The 19,013-nt window shown below is 40.6% G+C and overlaps 3 protein-coding genes across 3 annotated transcripts in view; 2 read left to right on the top strand and 1 right to left on the bottom strand.

Annotated features, from left to right (window-relative positions):
- The window catches only part of LOC143322085 (DNA topoisomerase I, mitochondrial), a 33,446-nt gene extending 32,585 nt beyond the window's left edge, over positions 1 to 861 (top strand). Inside the window, exon 20 of the mRNA XM_076732988.1 lies at positions 503 to 861. Coding sequence (XP_076589103.1) covers positions 503 to 605 — 103 coding nt within the window. The 3' untranslated portion in view covers positions 606 to 861. The remainder of the gene's footprint in view (positions 1 to 502) is intronic.
- Positions 862 to 1,230: 369 nt separating this feature from the next.
- hsbp1b (heat shock factor binding protein 1b) lies at positions 1,231 to 4,083 on the bottom strand. The gene is made up of 4 exons (XM_076732987.1): positions 3,883 to 4,083; positions 2,421 to 2,487; positions 1,989 to 2,115; positions 1,231 to 1,738 (listed from the first exon to the last, which is right to left on the bottom strand). The coding sequence occupies exons 1-3, from the start codon at positions 3,925 to 3,927 to the stop codon at positions 1,994 to 1,996; spliced, it is 234 nt and encodes a 77-aa protein (XP_076589102.1). The 5' UTR covers positions 3,928 to 4,083; the 3' UTR covers positions 1,231 to 1,738; positions 1,989 to 1,993.
- A 327-nt stretch (positions 4,084 to 4,410) lies between these two features.
- Positions 4,411 to 19,013, top strand: part of LOC143322537 (solute carrier family 66 member 2) — a 58,945-nt gene continuing 44,342 nt past the window's right edge. The window contains exons 1-3 of the mRNA XM_076733787.1: positions 4,411 to 4,487; positions 8,185 to 8,440; positions 9,005 to 9,138. Coding sequence (XP_076589902.1) covers positions 8,232 to 8,440; positions 9,005 to 9,138 — 343 coding nt within the window. The 5' untranslated portion in view covers positions 4,411 to 4,487; positions 8,185 to 8,231. The remainder of the gene's footprint in view (positions 4,488 to 8,184; positions 8,441 to 9,004; positions 9,139 to 19,013) is intronic.

Raw genomic sequence — 19,013 nt, 5'->3', positions numbered from 1 at the left:
TGCACCACCTCCACCCGGGGCCTGTAGCAAGCCTATTGGGTCAGCCTGCTCATTGAGACTTAAATTTGGGATTTTTAGTTTTGTGAAGCTGGTTCACTTTTTATCCGTGTTTATCGTCATAGTAACCTGAGTTACAGGCTCAACCAGGTGGGCTCAGCTCAGAGGATCTGGTCAACAACCCGCGTACTGACTAACAATCTCTCTGGAAAACCTGTCATTTCCACAAGTATTGCATTCACAGTACCTCACTAACGGATTAAAACAATGAGATTACAGATCAGTACACTCACTTGGTCTGCTGTAACACTTTTTTTGGTTTATTTGGTTTTATTCCTATCATTTCTGCTGCTTATATTCTTGCAGTGTGTTTATGGTCTCCATGTGGACACCTCTGTTTGTTTTTAAGAGAGAGAAATGAGACCTGTTGAAAGATTAACTGGTGGGTTAACCTTGATATTTATTTTGCAGTCTATGCTTAACAATCTTGTTCCCATGTGTTCAGGTGTAAGAACATGGAGGTACTTGTAGAAAAAATCTACAATAAGAGCCAAAGGGAGAAGTTCGCCTGGGCCATCGACATGACGGAGGCAGACTTTGAGTTTTAACTTTAAACTCCAGTCTCATCAGCTGATACTAGGATGCAGTTAAGGATCTGTTTACTTTCTAATACTTACAGTTCTTAACATTGCATTTCTAATGTTCATGGATTACTGACGTACTTCATTAGATCGTGTGACATGTTTTGATTGCCGCTGTTCATTTCGGTTTGATGCTCTTGGCACTTTATTTTGAAGATCACTGTGGGTTAGTTGTTTTGTTTGTTCATTTTGCACTTGCATTAATTTGAATAAAGTTTCTTTCTATGCAGTGAAGTGACAAAGGTGTGGTTACAACCTGTCTAAATGCTACCTTTGAGTGCACATTGTTGTAAATACCTCTAATTCCATACTCACTAAATGCCGGTCAAAAATATTTTATCGACCATAATAAAAGATATATTTCCAATTCCTCAGCTTAGAAATACTAAAATGGAATTTCACTACATGTAAACTATATAGACCAAAAAACATGCAACACTGAGACGTTCCAGATAATTTGCATTATAAAATACATTTGTGTCTTGAAAAAATAAATACAGAAAAACACTGAGCACCTCATAGTTAATTCTATTTTTAGAAATTTACTTAGCACCTAACTTAATATTTATTATGTAACACATGACAAACAGCGTTGTATTAAATAGCTTTAATAGAGGAAAATTAGAATTGGAATGCATCCCACACCTTGGTAGTATCAGTGTTGTTTGGAAAACACTGCAGGCTTCAGATGTTCACTGTGCCCATTTCCCATGTTGGTGGGAATGGAGGTTGTACTGGCCTGTTCGCCTGTGGGTTGTACTGCTCAGAACAGGTTCGGGCCAAACTGTCCCCCTCGCCTCGTGGGATTTAATTAATTATATCTGATGGTAGCGAAATAACCACCATGGCTGTGCACAAGTCCATAAGTTGCATTCCTGCACATACTAGGTTCTGAAGGGCATATCACACTATTCTAGCTTACAAATAACGTTCAACTTTTCAAGTCATGACACAACTGGAACCGTTTATCACAATATTCGATAATATAAAAAAGCATTTCACACTACAACACACCAAATCAATACAAGTCATTTTCAGAATGACAAAAAGTCTGCTGCTCCTGAATATAGGACCGACTTCACTCAGTGTTACTGAGGAACCTGCGGACAGATAAAACACACGGTCCATGATGGAGGAAACAGGTTCAAAGACAAAAGGTGAATTCATTCAGAAACAGGTGAGCTTACATTTTGACACATTTACATGTGCAGTATTAGCACCAAGTGCTTCAACTGGCAACAGACCAGACACATCTATCTATCTATCTATCTATATATATATATATGTCTGTGTGTATTAAGAATATATGAAAGTACACTGGTTTATACTGGTCTACCACCTCCTTTTTACCTTCATTATGAGCCTTGACCCTCTTTAGCCTTTTCCGGTGTTGCCTCAATCTCTTCAACACCCGCCTGGGTCATCAGATCAGCAATGTTCTTCTCCAAGTCATCGATGCGTGTGCTCATCTCATCAAGTGGACAATCCATTAAGGAACATAATTCACAAATTTACTCTTTATAAATAATAATAACAAACTTTACTTGTATAGCGCCTTTCACACAGGAACTGCAGCTCAAAGTGCTTTACTACAAAATAATGTGCGAGTCAGTCTATATTTTGATTATGAAAGGAAACTGGAGAGTGTGTGAAACAAATGAGAATGTAAGAACTGTACATTGAGACCTCAGTCTAGTATTGGATTTGATTAAAATTCTGCACCTTAATGCATTAATCTATGAACAATGGATTGCTGCCATTTTAAAGTACTGGTTAGGATATTCCTCCCGATGATCTGGTCTGACATGGTCTGGAACTTGTCCTGCATCTGCTGCAGCAGAGTCTGGACCTGTGAGACAGACAGCACAAATACTGTCATTGAAACAGTTGAGCCACAAATCAATGAATCTACTGATCAAAGTGGGTTCACTGAGGATGGCGTCTATACATCAAAACTGCCAGTTTAATCTGTAGAGGATGTCAGGAGGTAGTAAGTGGTGAACAGACTGTATTTATATGCAGCTTTTCTACTCAACCAGCCACTCAAAGTGCTTTACACACATACCACCATCACCCACACACTGATGGAGTTCAGTATCTTCTCCAAGGAGACTTCGACATGCAGACCACTGACCTTCTCTATCACTGAAACCACAGCCATCCATAGGAACACACATACCCCATAATCCCACTGTAAGTGCACTATTCAAGACTAACAATGCTCTTGAAACATGAGCCCTCCAACTCTGATGCACCATGCCTGTCTACTCTATGAATTATATAAAAAAAACTGCACCTGTTGATAACAAACCATCTTTAAAGTAAGTTTTCTTGACATCAATGTAAACTCAGTAACCACGACAGACGATTATTTAATTCACTATGAAAGCCACGTGTGTTGAACAATGAACGCTCCATAAATTCACACTGCTCTGTATTGATGCACTGTCTGTCTGTCTATCACATCACGTGACAGTGGTATCCAAAGTGATGCCTTCTCCCCAGACAGTGATCAGAACTTTAACTTCACCAAACGGACTGTACACATGCTAAAGCCTGAGGTTAAGAGGGGCCTTCCTCTGAGGAGGCACGAGGATAAAATGAAAGTGAATCAAAAATGTAAATATAAACATATATAACTGGGAGCCTTGACAGGAATATGTTGGGATTTTTTTAGGCTTTACTCGACAGTTTCAGTGAATACAAAAGTGTATAGAAAGAAAAATAAATAAAACTACCACTGATATTTTTAACGCTCACGCTCATCTCCATGACAACACAGAAACATTACCTCGCCTGTGTTTGTATTTACTGTAACAGATGAGAAGTAGATTTGCAAAGTGAAACTGTACATTATTCAAAATGATGACAGCTGACAGTAGAACAGTTACTATCAGAGCACGTATCTCTACATAACTGACGTTACACAGCAGCATCACTTGTATTTATGTAACGCTATGCGGCTTACTTGGTTGTGATTTGGTGATGTCATTTACGGACCAACTGACCATTACATAACGTGATGAAGCTAAACACAAGTCGGACGTTCTGGCTTCACTAAACAGCTTGAACACTTAGAGTACACGAACCCACATTAATACACAAACGAGTAACTAGCACGAAATGCTACCGATACGCTGTACTCTGGCTAAGCATTGCTCGCTAACCGATAGCTTGCCATCGTTAGCATTCTTATTGCCTTTTGCTAGCTAGGCTAACGCTAGCTAGCTCGATCACGACTCACCACATTGGTAAGGTCCTGCACCGACTTGGGGTCCGTCTCGGCCATGTTGTAGAGTAAATGATTATCAGTGCCTAAACAGTACTAAAATTCAGAGAGCTGCCAACCGATTATTTTACTATCAGGTTTGTAACTGTTCGAAATAGATAGCAGTCCCTCACACCACCCTCCGCACAGTCAGCTGTTCCACAACACAAAAACTCTCGCGACAGCTGCGTCACAGCGCTAAGACTTGTGGAACATTGAGTTTTGAGTGGGGAGCATGTACAGTTGGTTGCTTAGTAGTTTTGTTTACCTCCTCCCCCCCCACGAAGACCCCGTCATTCAAAGCATTTTTCCATCAGAATCAGCCTGCGTCCCATTAAATGCCCCAGCGACCCACATGTTTAATGGAGGAGTTTGCTGCGTCTAAAAATGATGCAGAACCTGGATGTGTGTGTATTTGTGCGCGCGTGTGTAAGTGTGCCTGCCTGCGCGTGCACTCCTCTCCTCCTCTTGAGAACGAGTTCGGATCTGAAAGTTGGAATGGCCAGCGAGCTAAGTGCGCTTTGACGCCGAGACAATTCTGCGGGTCGGTGTTTCGAAAAGGTGAAAGAAAGTGGATGAAGGTGAGTAAAGTTCTGTCAGACGGCCATAAAATCTGTACCAGCAGCGTCAGAGGGGGGAATGTGCGTGTTGTGAGCGCGGCTTTTAAAACTAAAATGACCATTTTGGAACAAAGACGTTTGTTTTGGATATTAGAGAACTGCTAAGAGTGCTGAATTCAACATTGCACACCTTAAATCTGCTCTGCACGCTGATATTACTGTGTAACAGTGTAGCCAGACGCTGTAATAGGTGCTCCTCGGTGAGCTTCAGCGCTGTGCTGTGCTCAACTGTAGTTGCCCAGTAGCCCCAAATTGATGTGAGAGTGTTCAGACATGTCAGTGACCCAGCCCCAGGAAGCTATGCTTTGCTTACATAACACAGCTCGTTCTGTTACTGGAGGTGTCCCAACACATTCAGGCTCCTGGTGTCTGAAGTTATTCACACGGCGAGGCAGAAGGAAATAGCTTGGGTTGTTAAATCCCTGAGTAATGTTTAACTGTAGCAAACCTGTAAAAAAGACATTTATGGATTGTGTTTTGCATTCACTTCACATTGTTGATAGTTTAACAATCCCGAGTGTATGTGGTTTTGCATTCATTTTGCATTGTAATACAACCGCAATTCCCCCAAATCAAAACAGAAATAAAACAGAATGTGGTAACTTGCTACTCAACTGAAAACAATATAAAGACAATATCTTTAATGTTTGACCTCATCAGCTTCATTGATTTCTGTTAATATATTCTTATGCTGAACTTGATTCAGCTGCACTTTTCAAAAAGCTGTGACAGGAGCTACTAAAGACTCGGAAAGTTGTGGAATGCTCCAAAAACACCTGTTTGGAACATTCCATAGGTAAACAGGTTGATTGGTAACAGGTGATAAGATCATTATTGGGTATGAAAGGGGCATCCTGGAAAGGCTCAGTCGCTCACAAGCGAGGACGGAGCGAGGTTCATCACTTTGTGAACGCATGATTGGATAAAGGAGTTTACTACATGAGCTCGGCAACACCTCACATGATTGCATTCTGTTTTTATTTATCTTTACACTGTGCCCCAACCTCTTTGGTGGTCTAATTTTGCTTTTTAAAGTGCTCTGCAGAAATGACCTGGAGACACGCACTGACCTGCTGTATGGATACCTTGAGAATTGGCTGGAATTGCCTCTACCGTTTGTGTAGCTCTATCCGTCAGAGCTTCTGGGCCTTGGCTGGGATGTTGAAGTCTTTATGTCCTTACTTACAGCTGAGTTATGTGAAACAACACATGTCTAATGAGTAATCAGACCCTGTTCATCTTCTGAATCACTGCTGATGCTCCAAGTGCAGCTGCATCTGCTGCCGTGTTGAAATAGCCTATTATCAGCAGTCCAATCGTGATGGTGATAAAAAGTCACCACCAGACAACCTGTTCGTGAGGTTTTTTATTTTGTTATGACTTATGCACATCTCACTGTGTTAACCCAGTGTTGACTGCTGTTTAAACTGCACTGAGTGACTTTCCAACTGACACTTACTGCCAAATATGTATAGGAGCATAAGATTTTATTTTTATGCTGCCCCCTGTTTTAGATTGTAGATTTGCCAATGAAACTATTGTTATACAGTCACACAAGAACCAATTTTCCGTACTTCTCACTATTTGCAACATACTGACTGTTACATCAAGAGTGTCCACATGCCATTTCCTTTCCCACAGAGTTGTTGATCAGAATCAGAAAATCAAATAGTCTGAAATGTGATGAACCACTCTGTTTGTTCTGTGGGGGGCTCTGGAGAACGAGTGGACACAGCCTGGTCATCAGAAACAGACTGTCACAGGCAGAACAGGCGGTGTTCACTTTGTCATAAAAGAAAGAGAAAATCTCACTTTTTGCTATACTGTGGGAAGTACAAGGATTTGAGAGAGGCTTTCTTTCAAAAAAGTAAGCAATATGTGTCCTGGGTTCATCCACCTGCCCGATCCTCATGAACCACCTTATCTATGTGTGGAGAAAAGTCAGTGTGCAGTATTATCTGCAAAATATGTCGACTGTTGTCATGCAATCAGAGAAACAAGCACGTAGTAAATGTCTCTGAATGATTCCATCTCTAAAAGATCATGTGTGTTTCAAGTCCATTGTCCCTATAGAAACTGATGTTATCACCCCTCAGGAATGCCTGCTAACACCTGCCAAAAACACCATTGTTTAAAGGATTAGAGTACACAAGTATATGAAGTAGCTGTGCTGCAGACATCTTGTTAATAATATGTGTTTAACTGTGTGCACATTCAGAGTGAGGAACTTGTAGTGTTAATTACTAATTCCTTCTATAATAAGATAACTACCATGCTTCCTCTCTGCCCGTGGGTCCTGAATTTATAGACAACTGATATGATTGACTGCAATAAAAAGGTTTTCTAATCAGTTTTTCAGCTGGTGAGTTGTTGATGGTGGATTAGTGGCAGACATAGAGGTGGAGCTGTTAGTGTATTTGTTTCTGAAGAGCCTCTGTGAAGCTCAGTGACAGTGGCTCTGGCCATCACCATCTTGGCACTACCTGACTCTGCCTAACTCCAGACTACTCCAAAAATAGGGGGATGGAGCTGAGGTGGACCAAATGAAGACTGGTTGCTGAAAACTAGCAGCTAGGTGTTAAAGCCTTAATATAATTTAACAAGTGAATTGTACAAAAATTCACCCCCATACAGTTTTAGCTATAGAGACCAAAGCCTTTTTGTACCATGCTGTAAACATGTACGCATTTATTTCTTTTGTAAAGTTGGACATCTTAATATGCGGTCTGTGGGGATTGACTCGCTTTCGGAGCCAACGTCAAGTGGCCACTTGAGGAGCTGCAGTTTTTGGCACTTCAGCATATGTATGTTTACCTGTTGCACCACTTCTACTCACATAACCTTCAGGTGTGACCATCTCTACCTGTACAGTATGTGTCTGAATACTGTATGTGCAACTGCATGGACAGCATGTGCATTTGGGCTACACAGAGGAAATGTTTTTTTTTTTCGTTTTTTGTAAAATGTATCACTATTATTTAATTACTTAATAATTTGCTCCAAAAATAATTTTAAAAACCAAAGAGAAAAAAAGCTGAGGTATTTTTTCACTTACTAATCAGTCAGTAAGTGAAATAATATTTTCTGACTTATTTGGTAACCATAACAAAATGTAGGAAAAGGGAAAAACAGGCTTGTTCAACCTACAAGCATTGAGAGACGCTGACTTGTTTACAGTAGCTACAGAAAAAAGTCTGCACTCACACGTTAGTTTAAGAGTCTGTAAGTAGAAAGGTGAAAACATGGTCACTGACTGAAATCTGTATACTGAGTTGTTGTTGTTGCTGCTGTGCATATTTAAGAATATGCTGTGTAAATTGTATTTTCTCTAAATCTGAAGATATGTTAATGTTTGCATAAGCTTGGCCATTAGGCCAGAGCCGCTGTCTTCCTTTAATGAGATTTTGTTGTAGTGAGAGAGAGTATTGTGCAGTCAGCAGGGAGAGTTATTTAAAACAGTCAAAAAAGAAACTGGTCCATACACAGCTGAGGCATTTAAGTGTAATCAGCTTAAAAAGTGTTACTGCTGTTGGCCTGTGGGGGAATGTTGATTTCAGGCCCTGTTATTGACCTCTGGTTACCTCAGACAATCCATCCACAGTCACTCAGCTAAACTCCCATTATTTTGAAAGTGATCTGTCATTTTGCTGCCTCCCAGGTGCAACCTCTAGACCCCCTGGACACCCCTAAGCGTGTCTCAGAGTGATGGATGCAGAGGTGGTTCTGAAGGAGGAGGACATGGATGGCTCGTGGACGTTGCTGTCCTGGCTGGCGTCTTGCCTCATGGTGTTTGGGGGAGCCCTGCCCTATGTGCCACAGTACCAGGAGATCCAGAGGAGCAGCAACAGTGAGGGCTTCTCCACCAGAGTCTGCCTGGTGCTGCTCATAGCCAACATCCTACGCATCTTCTTCTGGTGAGGAAGACAGGGAGATGTTCGTGTATTCATACGATGAGTTTTCTTATGTCTTCTGGATTTTTTTTCATCTACTTTCTTGCTTTCTTCTTTTTTTGCAATTTGGATGAGACAGGCCGTCTACAAAGTCATTCCTCAGATAGAATAAAATGAGATTGATTATATCATCTGAGCCATATACTGTATCCTGGCGCTTAATTCATCTCAAATTGTTTTACACATCAGGGAACCCAGGTCATTGTCCTGACTTGAGGGGCAATGGCCTGGAAGAAGAGGGGATTTAATAGATTTTTTTACAGAATATGGTTAGAGCATTGTATTATTTATAAGGTCTTTCTGTGCTACTTGTAGCCCAGACAACATGTCCTTTAAGAAAATCCTTAGAATTGAATAGAATAGTCTTGTGTGTTAACTGTGGTGTTTATTTTCCATCTTTATGCATTATTATTATCACTTTAATTGCAAATGCCACATGAATTTGTTGTCTGTACTGTATGTTTAGATTGTATTCTGTAAGTTCTCTCCATCTGGAATGTGATAGGTGCTTTTGTTGCGTCCTTGTAGGATAGGGAAGCAGTTTGAGCTCACCCTGCTGCTCCAGAGTGTGGTGATGATCATCACCATGTTTGCCATGCTCCACCTCTGCTGCGCTGTCCAAAACACCAACCGAGTGAGCACCAAGCAACACCGACTTTCAGGTAACCAGCTTTGTGCCAAAACAGTCTTGACTTCTAACAGTCATAACTAACAGCAGCTGACACAACAACACAATCACTGCGTATATAGTAATTAAAGTTCAGTGTAGTGATATATCCAGCATACCACTTCTCTGTGTCAGCATTTTAGATGCCAAGGGCTTCAACTCCTGCTTCTTGCCAAAAGAGGGGGCCATTGGAAAAGCTTACATGGCAAGACTGCTGTTTTCAAAATTCCTTGTCTCTGACAACCACTGATTGACCACTAATTTGACATTTATTTGCCTTATTCTTTTCTGATTAGTGACCTAAGGCTCCTTATGTCTGATATTAAAACAGATGCAGTAACACACTGGTAATGGTAAAGCCTGAATGGTAATGAAAATAAGGGTCATAAGAAAGTGCAAGGGAAAACACATATGTCCTATGGATATGTTAGTTGATCTACTGCCACACATAAGATTAGTCTTGAGTGTGTGTTTGTGTGTGTGTTGTCTGCAGAGGGAGCAAAGCCATCCAGAATTATTCAAAGGGTCACTCTTTATAGGGCACTGTCTTTTATGGTAATTGTATTTTTTTTCCATAGAGATGCTGGAGTTGATTGCCTTTGTAAATGGGCGGACAGACAGTCAATCTAAGCACAATTTTTATTAGATAACAGCCTATGAAGTGAAACTGAATGATTGAATATTGTAATACTTAGATCATGTAGAGCAGAATGCATTATTAAAGACAGAGATTATGACATGTGTTTGGTTTTACGCTGTTTGACCTGCAAGGGAGGCAATAGAAAAGGAGAATGTGTGTCTTATTTGTGTCGCTGTCAGTGACAATTTTGTCAAAGTGATTTAGGAACCAGAGACTGCGTGTGTTTGGACACAAGAGTAATGATCATCTTTATTATAGGCATCTGTGAGCCGGTGTGTTACTCATCACAAGCCCTTTTTTATTTCAAGGCCCACGCTTCAACTTTTTCATGACATAACAATTTATGGTGGTGGATTGCTTGTTTTCTCTGAGGGAGAAGGATCTTCATTGGCTTTATATCTATCTGTGCTCAGTATTTGTACACGTGTTTCACACACATAGGACGCTAAGCCTGCCTGCAAGCCAATGATGCAGCTCAGGATCAAATTTTCTCACACCAAGTTTGTCTTTTGTGACCTATCGCTGAAGCACAGCGTGACCACCCTCTTACAAAAAGCCCCCCTCCCTCTCTGAAGGGTGGGCCTGAGGTCTGGTTTCACAGAGCAAGAAGGGAGATGGTGGGGGTCAAGACGAGAATAGATCAGGGCAGCCTTTCGTCCCAACTGTCCAACCCAACTTTCGTCCCTCCATCCCTCCAAGTCTTTCCAGCTGATCGAGGTCATCTCTATGTAAAGAAGTTTCTTTTCCCAAGATAGACCTTGGCATGAGGTGGAACTATTTTTGAAGATCTGTCAGGCTGAACTCTTTCTTGACATTTCTCCGCTCCCCACCCAGCATCCTTCTCTGCTCTTTAGCTTCCTCTTCTTCCACTTCCCTTCTCTTTTCCCCACTTTCCTTTACTGTTGTCCTCCTGTCCTCTCTCCCTCTTCTCCTTCTGTTACTCTTCCATCTCCTCCCACCTTTCCTCCTCCTCTTCCCTCCCCTAACTCCTAATTTCAGATGGGACATCTGAGACTGAAGTCCATGTGCGCCATACCAGGGTCATCCTGTGATCCCACTGCCTGCCTGCCAACACCTGTTCCCCACTCACTGACCTCAATTCCAGTTCCTGAACACACACACACACACACACACACACACACACACACATTGAGAGATACTGTGAAATGGAGAATTGCTTGTTACTTGGTGAATCTGATTCGTACATGTTACATGCTGTTGTTGTTGATTGGGCTGATTTCCCCCAGCCGGCTTTTTTCATACTGGTGAAGGGATATCTTGCCATGTGTATATTACTGTAGGTGTTTTCTGTGTTTTAGTGATGCATATATTCTGATATTGCTCTTTATATCACTGAAGGGTGTTCAGTGTGCTGCAGGCAAAATCTGCCATGCTGTTTGGACTCATGTGGGCTCCAACCAAGCTTTTTCTGCTAAGCACAGCTGCTTGTAGTAATGCTAAATGCTTAGATATAACATACCCAGGCCTTTTTCAAAGTGGGTTTGTTTGATTGAGTCCCAGCCTGAGTTTGATTGCCTGCTCTCCCCTGAACCTGCTGGTCTACTTTAATACTTGTTTACTGTTGTTTCCATCCACAGTACATTTACATAATGCTTTCCTCAACAAACCGTAGGTGTTAACTGTTGTTGCCAGGAAACAATGCTGGATACCTTTCTGATGTACGATATATAAGGGAAATGGAGAACAGTGTATGGGTGTAGCCACGTTAGTAGTCTTTATTGTCATTTCAATCATATACATCTAGTACGCAGTGAAATGAAACAGCAATCCTCCAACACAGAGACTACACACAACCAATAACCATCTTGCACACCGCAGGGCTACAACATTTTTTCCCACTGAGGTTTATTTATACTTGATAGTGTAAATAGCTCTACATCCATTAAGTAGTGAATTCACCAGTGTCAGATCACCAGTGTCAGATAACACTCAATAAGTATCGCTGGATAAACAATTCATTTATACTGTTGGATTTATACCCTACATTCAGTAGGGTGTTCCTAAGTACTGTTGGGCTTGCAGCACATCATCAATCATGAGAACATACTAAAGAGGAGCCCCTGTTTCATAGACCAACAGTATAGAAACCATTAATAAACTGAAAGGAAAAGGAGAACACAGTTGTCAAGTCATACACAGAGGATGTAAGTTGCAAGTGGTTGATTTAGGGAGTCACAAAAAGCAGTGGATGTCCATTTCCTCATTGACATGCGTGTCTGGAGTGTAGATCCAGAATAGTTCATATGTAGTTCATGTGTTGCTGTGTCCGCCCTCTGTGGGAGTTGGACATGTTCTATTCCAATGTAACTGAGAGGCAACGGCGTGGTTCATTAGACTGATGTGTTTGGCCACAGGGCTCTTTTGGTCATGGTTTCTGACTTGTTCTGAGATTGTGTTTTTGAGTGGTGTGGAGGTTTTGCATGTGTATGGACATCCACAGTGGCATTTGAGTATTGATGTCGCATTGGTGGTTTTACCTGAGATGATACCTTTAGCAATAGCAAATAGTTTCCTTGTCTGTGGCTGATGAGTGTCTTGGTTTTGCTAGTGAAATTACACTCTTACAGTCAGTCTCTCGAGGGATCTTTTACATAATGTTATCAGACACATAGAAGAACAATCTGAGCTTGTCAGTGGCAAAAACAATCCGTTTTAGCAGATGTGCTTTGACAGCGCACAGACATGGCCAAAGGGACTACACTGCAGAACATTTTGCAGCTTCTTGCTACAGCGCTCTCATTCCGTACATGAACAGCTTCAAAAGTTGGTGTCCCCATTTTTTACTCACACACAAAAACAAATTGTCTGGGACATTGAACACTGGCAATGTCCTGCACCAAGGGAAACCCTGATGCACCGCCCAAAGCTCCACACATTTCAGCGGCATTTAAAATGAGATTTTGCTGTAAAAGATAACAGTTCAAAATGCTTTCTTCTTTTTAGACTAATTGTCTGTTTAAACTTCCATTTCATTGTTAGGGAAATTAGTCGTTAGGAATATCTCTGCTTCTAAGTGGGCTACACTCCTGTAGTGTGACTACAAGGATGGTCCACCAAGAAGGATACAAGACACACTCCTCCACAAACCTCCTAGGAAAGACAAAGGACAACTGTCACCCGAATGAGCTTCACCTTTTCATTTAATTTGGAGGCTGAAAGAGAATCAACATAATTAGACCCAATTGAATTTCAGGTCAGGTCAGGTCACCTTCATTATCATTAATGAGCAAGTATGGACAGGGCGAATTCAATGTATTTTTCGTTGTGTGTGTGTGCGTGCATGTGTGTGTGTACATTAGCTGTTAATGCTGCTTAAATCTTGTGATGTTGCAGCAACTGCAGAATGAAAGGTCAGCAAAACCAAGCTGTTTTTGATCTGTGTCAGCCTTGTTTTGGTCATGAGGGGTCAATGTTACTGTTCAGGTAATACAAATACAGATATCTTTAATCTCATTGTAAATATGTACAATGAGGCTCAGGACGCCGTGTCAGGCTACACAATAGAAAAGGAATATTAATATAAAATATAAATGTGAAATATAAAAATTTCAAAATATAGAAATAGGGGGAAAATGATAAATAGGCAAAGAAATTGTGCAAATTGTGTGTGCACACAGACCCATAGAGGTAAAACTAAAACATCAATATGTAGATATTTAATAAGGAAAATATGTTCTGAATAAATTCAGAAGTGAAAAATGTTGAAAATGAATTTTGGTTACTTGTGGACTTAAGCTGGTGCTTCATCTGCAGAGTCTTAGTCATGGTCTCTACGCTGAGCTGACTCACAGTTATGACTTTGCAGTGACTTCCAGTGGCTGCCCCAGGGTGCCATATTAACAGTCCTGACCTTATGATACTGGGATTTCGAGACTGATAGGGGGTTGAGGGGAGAGAATATGCTCAAAGGCAACTGTGACATTAGGCTAAGTGCAATGAAAGTGAGGAGCTACTTTGAACAAGTGCAAGTAGAAAGTGCAAAGACTTGGGAAGCAGAGTAAGAACTGAGGAAATTGTTATTGCTTACATTTAGTATTCTGTGAATTATTTACACTAAGTGTCAAAAAATGAATAGAATTTTAATGATTTGAGCATCCAGAAGTTCATATTTGATCCAATAAAAAGTGGAACAACATCCTCCTCTACTGGTTGGATTGGGTAAAGCATAACCTGACTACTTGAGCACATTTCATATCAGCTCTTAAGCTATTTTTTAATTTGTAACATGCATGCATTTTCTGTTCTTGTACATTATTTTTTCACATTTAACCAGCCAGCAGTTTTCTCCTGCTACACCACTTTGTGAGTCACCTGGCAAAGAGCTACAATTGCTTTTTAGCATCCTCTTTGTGGGAGCCAGCGAGAGCTTACCAGACCATAAACAGGAAGAGATGGGACTCTTGATTGCTGGTCTTGACCCTGCGGTCATCCTTAAAACCGTTAGCACTCAAGTGGTGAAAGCAATTTCAGTTTGCTTCAGATAACCTCTTTGGGAAAGGTTAGACAGAGGACGCGTGATGGGAATCATTTAAAGAAAGTCTGTTCAGTCAGTCAGCGTTCTAATACTCACTGCTAATGTTACAAAATGAACTCTCTCTTTCACACAACCAGACTAGAACACGTGATCACTTGCGCTATTTTCCAGCAAGTGATTGCCTGATGAATTTGCACCAGTTCTCTGATGTTCTGCACTGGGCAGTGGTAACAAACTCGAGTTGTTCAGGCTGTCTTAGAGCTGGAAATTCACAGAGGACCAACTAGTATACCTTTGAAATAAGTAAGTGAATCAGTAGGCTCATAACTACTGTTCACTGCTTTTAGATGTTGATGGGAAGCTGAACATTTGACTTTTTCACTTCCAGCTCACATCTTTTACCAGACTGCACCAAAAAATATGAACCTTTAACTTCCCTGTGTTGAGGCTGCTTCTTGGGCTAAGTTCCCTACTGTCCACATGACCTCCTAATGCATTATTAGTGGAGGTTGAAGGTGTTTCCCCAGACAAATATGTGACTTTTTTTTTTTTTTTGGCCTTTTGTAGACGGACAAGATGCAGCAAAGGGCAATAGGTTAGGAATGGAACACAGCCTTAATTCATGGTGCGCACCCTCTTCCAGGGGAGCTAACCGGGCACCACCGAATGTATAGCTTTTGACAGCATTTGAGGACAACATTTCTATGAATGCCTTGTCTGCATGTGTTTTTTCTGTTCTCTTGTTGAGTCTTTTGCTCTTGCATTTGTTTCCGACTTTGACCCAATCCACTGTCACAGTAAGGTAATTACTGAATGGTGCAGTGCAGAGTATCACGACTCTGCCACTCACCCTTATCTGCAACATTCTGGCAGCACTGCAGTGGGACGAATCAGATGTAACAAACACAAGCACACACAGACACACAGTGACTCTGACACACAGACATAGACGGTGCAACCCAAACAATTGCATTTAAATAGAACCCAGAAAAATGTTCTGCTTACTTTCAACGTCAAGTGCATTTAATTAAAATGAAACCCTTGATAACAGCTCTGTTTAATTAGCAAGTCAAATGAAGTCAGGTAGGTGAGAGGTGCTTTATCAGTCGTCGACCTTATTGGATTACATGGGCGGAATGTGTAAAATATGGAAACAAAATACAAAGCCTCAGAGGGAGAGTGTGGACATGATTTTTTGTTTTTCACTGAAAACAGAAGAGCTGCAATGTCAAACCACTTAATGTTTCCCGTTATATTTGGACATAGTCCTTGAAAAATGCTTATGAATGGGAATTGGTAAGATTTTATTGATACCAGTTCCATTATTTATTCTGCTTATCGGTCCAATTCTTTTATCCATTCCCTTATTGATTTCTGATTAGCTTGAATGAAGCTGGCTATAGCCTGAGAACTCGCTGTAGAGACTGTCTGTCTGTCTGTCACCATCTGATAAGGATGAAATGAGAGAATGTATGTACAGCGTTTGTTTTCATTTAGGTTTTATCAGTCAATCTCAAAATCTTCTAAACCTGCCTGTGTGGCACTAATGTTAGTATAAGAGGATATTCACCCTTGTTTAGAGACATGCTGCTCAGCTGTGGTACTTGTGTCAAATACATGGTGTTCCTGGAATTTGAGCCCATGTTGCATTGAAAGATGTTTCAGCATATAACTCATTTTTGCTTGAGTTAACTTGAAAATTGCTTGAATTTTACCTGTTACCAAGGTTTGAATTGAAATAAAAAAAGAAGTATGGATGTGAGAAGTCGGGGTGCTGAGGGGCTGCAGCACCGGGTATGCTAAAACCAGGCATTATAAAAACCATCAATTGATGCAGAGACAGAGTGAGAGAGAGAGAGAGAGAGAGTGAGAGAATATGGACAGCAGTGTCGACGTGATAAAAAAAACTTTCTTGATGTGGTTTATCAGTGGAGTGTATGAACTTCACTGCAGACTGGAGCCTCTGTTAACAGTGACAGACACACAGAGCTGTGCTTAGGCTTTGCTCGTCATCTCTATGAAACGTCTGTATCCTCACTGTCCAGGCTCTCTCTCTCTCTCTCTCTCTCTCCCTCTGCATCGCCTCCACTTCTCATGCTTTGACAAATGGCGTTCAAGTCTGCTGTCTGCTGTCGCGTGAAACGTTCTCAGATTAGCATGATTCTAGGAAAATAACTGTATAATTTATGCGAGACAGATTAGCCAAGAAATCTGCCATTGCACATATGATCATTCTTTTCTTGAAAGACAGACAGTTGTGGTTAATATTCTGATTATGAGCCTGTGCATGTACTATCTTAAGAACCACAACTGAGTAAGCACCTCGAAATGATTGTGATTAGAAGTTATTATGACTCATGCAGGCTGTGGATGTGTAATATGCCATGTTGACCAGCCAAATGGTGTGTTGCTATGAATTTAGCCCCTGTAAAGAATTGTTTGGTGGCATTATGTCATTTCCTTTGATTACGGATGGTCCAGTGTATTCTTTGCTAAAAGAGAAAGGAAGCACTTAAGTCACTCATTTCACTGTTAGAAATCTTCGTAAGCAAAAAAAAGGACTATTCAACTACAGCCCTGTTACTGTGCATGCAGGTTGTTAATGTTATTAGTGACACCTGTGATTTTCCTACTGTGACAAATCAATATGACTGATGTGAAAAAAACCTGTTTTCTTGTACTCCATATCGTACATTCTTTCCTCAGTCTACCCTTCAGAAGAAAACTTTGCTTCTCATAGTCAGATTTCATGGTGTAATTTTTTCCTTGCAATACAGATTGTACATTCAGTGAATTTTTTGCTGCCCACTCTCAAATCCCAAATGGCTAATTTTCCTACAAACACATAAATGCACCCATCAGAGGACTTGATAAATAAGTTTGGACTGTTTTCAACACGTTTTCAAACTCTTCCACACCCGCTGTACTACCACACTGGTGTACACTCTTTCACTTTTTCCTGATTAAACCTATTCTCAGGACTTATGTTAGCTTTGTTACTCCTGACGGGACGAGACCAATCACAGCACGCCCAGCATCATTTTGAGCAGAGGTCTGATCTGCCAAAATAAGGGCAAAAATTACGGTATGCTTTAAAGAACATGACAAATTGTAAAATTAGATATAGTTTATTTGTTGTAAATGTGCTAGAACATGTAAAAGACTGGTGCTCTTTGATCCTTGAATGATCAATGAATTCAGTGGGTGACATTTCAGAGAGCATTCACCCACAATCTCCTGATCAGCCAGATTTCGTAGGAGCCATTAGCCCCTATATCTTCAACTTATTGTACAAGATTTAATGGAGACACCTCTCATCTAACATGTCACACTAAGTGTGAATCTGAATGTGTTCTTAATTGACCCAGCTGGTCCAGGAAAGGTCACATGAAACAGAATAAAAACTTGCGGTAATGGAACATTTGATATTGAGAACATTTCTCAGCCTCTCTCTGAGGGTCTGCCCCGATACCTTGTGGTTATTTATGGATGTGGATTAGTAATTCATTAACTTGTCTTTGACCCTGCTGAACTGGTTGTGTCAGTCAGGACAGTGTGTCACCTCATTAGACCAGCACGAGAGAGACGACCTGACAAACAGACACCATCTATCTCCATCCATCTCCGCCATATGACCCGACAGTGTATGTGTGTGTGTGTGTGTGAGCGTGTATGTGTACGTGTGAAGAGACTGGACGTTAGAATATGTGAACCCATCTGTTATGTGTGTGTACGAGGGCAGTGAATGAATATTCTAATTTCTATTTAAATTGTAAAAAACAATCCATACATTCAGTTGTGAAAATGAATATTCAGTTGTGCCAAAAAAAAAAAAAAAAAAGCGTCATCTGCCACAGCGACTGCACTGCATCACACTGTCCAGTAATTAATACATTTTGTTTTGTTTTACTGAGAAAATGTTTGTTCATTCAATTGTTTGTTTCATTGTTGAAGTCCGGCAATTGGAAGTCTGTTCTATTGTAGTGTCTGGTGAATTAAGAATTTATTTTAATAAATTCAGAGTTAGTGATGATTATTGGAACAGTGAAAAGACATGTTGCATTTAGAGACTTAGACTTTTACTTTATTGATCCCAATTTGGAAAATTCTTTATTCTTTTTTTTCTTTCAATGATAAAATTCCTGTTTCTGTGAATGGAGTCTGGTGGCTTTGGTAAGCATGATATAGCTGCTGTTTCTGGTTAAACAAAACAGATCTTACTGTTTAACACAGTGGTCTATCTCTGTGGGGATCTTTTCCATAATATTGTCAGACACTTACAACAATCTGAGTCTGTCAAAAACAAACACTTTCAGTGGATTACATTGCAGCCTGTTTCGTGGCTGCTGCCTGCAGTGCTCTCATTCAGTACTGGGAAAGCTTCTAAATTATGGTCTCTGTTAGTCACTTTGACACAAAAACACAGGAGTAGACAATACAATAGGGTCCATATTCTGATAACAATACCGCAGCTCCTCCTGTCTGTCCAGGACATTGAAATCTTTCAGGACTCGTGGACCAGCATCAATTGGAAACTCTGTACACAACGTCACTTGCATTGATTGAAAATGAAATGTAAGACAAGCTGATACAAAGGAATAATTCAAAAACAGTATAAGACATTATTTTATTTGTTTTTTTTGTAATGTGGAGGGATGCAGATCTTTTAAAAGGCATGTTGAAATAATATACAAGTAGTATGTCTCTCGTACAACCTTTTTCCAAAGAAGTTGGG

Source organism: Chaetodon auriga, chromosome 6 (assembly GCF_051107435.1).
Source record: "Chaetodon auriga isolate fChaAug3 chromosome 6, fChaAug3.hap1, whole genome shotgun sequence".
Lineage (NCBI taxonomy): Eukaryota > Metazoa > Chordata > Actinopteri > Chaetodontiformes > Chaetodontidae > Chaetodon > Chaetodon auriga.
The sequence above is the reverse complement of the archived record's forward strand: the minus strand, read 5'-3'. Positions and strand labels throughout refer to the sequence as shown.